The 1,557-nt window shown below is 45.2% G+C and overlaps 1 protein-coding gene across 1 annotated transcript in view; it reads left to right on the forward strand.

Annotated features, from left to right (window-relative positions):
• Positions 1 to 7: 7 nt before the first annotated feature.
• Positions 8 to 1,557, forward strand: part of PUM1 (pumilio RNA-binding family member 1) — a gene marked incomplete at its 5' end in the record, with an annotated part of 68,315 nt that continues 66,765 nt past the window's right edge. The window contains one exon of the mRNA XM_010136294.1: positions 8 to 85. Coding sequence (XP_010134596.1) covers positions 8 to 85 — 78 coding nt within the window. The remainder of the gene's footprint in view (positions 86 to 1,557) is intronic.

A 1,557-nucleotide genomic window follows, 5' to 3' on the forward strand; every position in this document is an offset into this window, starting at 1 on the left:
TGGGGGAGGAGGAAGTGGTGGAGGCGGCTATAATAACAGCAAACATCGCTGGCCTACTGGGGATAACATTCATGCAGAACATCAGGTAAAAAACCAGTTCCATATTTCCAAACTCCACCCGTGAGCGCATCGGGCTTGTCATAGATGCTTTTAATGACACTTTTTAAAGCTTAAGCTGGTTACTGTGCTCTTGGAAAATGGCAATAGTCGTACCTTTTGTTTTCTCTTTTCAGGATTGCAGTGCCTTGATAGCGATAAGCTGAAACGTTTCTGCTTTTGAGGGAGTTGAAATCCCAATCCACTCTGACAGTCAAATGCATGTTTGCAAAATTTATCATTCCCTTTATTGATTTTTTTTTTTTTTTTTGGATGTGTGAACCCATGTAGCAGTGACTGCTGCTGCTTCTCAAATCTGTTGCTGTAGTTAAATAATTCTTATGTAATGGTATTACAAAACTGCCAATGCACGTAGGTTGGGCTTTTACCGTGCCCAATATCGAAAAACACAGCTCTGGAACTTGCTGGTAAAGTGTTTTCCTGTGTTTCTTTGTTTGTAGGTTTTTTTTTTTTGTATCATTGGGAGGGGAAGGAGCTATTAATGTGCTTAGTTGAACTGAGAAGAGAACAGCCTTAATGTCGAGAAACACGGCGAACTTTGTACGGGGACTTCACGTTTTCAAAGGGGAGTGGGCCGAAGCCTGGCTGGGTGGTAGTGTTTACTAGCAGCTTTCTCAGCAGTGGCATCCTTAGCCATGCTGTGAGGTAAATGAGCACATGACTCACCCAGCTTTCTGTCTGTGACCTCTGAGGAACTCCTCAAAGCAGAAGTGCTTCCTCTGCTAAGGGAGCACAACTTCAGTGTAAGTGCATTTTAAAACCAAACAATTCCCACAAATATTGTCAGAGCAGCAGATCCGAAGCTTTTGCAACCTTTATGAATATTTCCTGCCTCAAGTTTTTCCAATAAAAGCGAACAAGCCCTTGTTCCTCTGCTCTGTCTCCCCGGGGGATGTGTTGCCATCCAGACCATTTCAAAGCAAACATTGCAGTGAATTTTGCAACCTCACTGAAGTCAGTGTGTACATCAACAAAGAAGCAAACCCCAGTGCCCTGTTCATCTCTTTGGAAAGAAAAAGCTGATAAAATACTGCAACGTGAACTAGGCAGACAGAAGAATATTGTGCTTATTCCTTTATGTGGAAACATAGTATTATGATAAGTTACTGCTTCAGAGAAATAACTGCATTGAAATGAGATGGAACTTTTCTGTTAACTACCCGAGTTCTCAGGCACTAAGTGTAAACCTTGTTACAAGATACATCAGTGGAGTGCTGGGTCCAGCTCTGGGCTCCTCAGCACAGCAGAGACGTGGGACTGTTGGAGCAGGGCCAGAGGAGGCCACAGGAATGACCCAAGGGTGGAACTCCTCTGCTGGGAGGAGAGGGGAGAGAGCTGGGGGGGGGTTCAGCCTGGAGCAGACAAGGCTCCAGGGAGACCTTAGTGCAGCCTGTCAGTGCTTCAAGGGGCTGTCAGAAAGCTGGGGAGGGGCTGGTACGC

This window comes from Buceros rhinoceros, unplaced genomic scaffold, assembly GCF_000710305.1.
Source record: "Buceros rhinoceros silvestris isolate BGI_N320 unplaced genomic scaffold, ASM71030v1 scaffold6635, whole genome shotgun sequence".
Classification (NCBI taxonomy): domain Eukaryota; kingdom Metazoa; phylum Chordata; class Aves; order Bucerotiformes; family Bucerotidae; genus Buceros; species Buceros rhinoceros.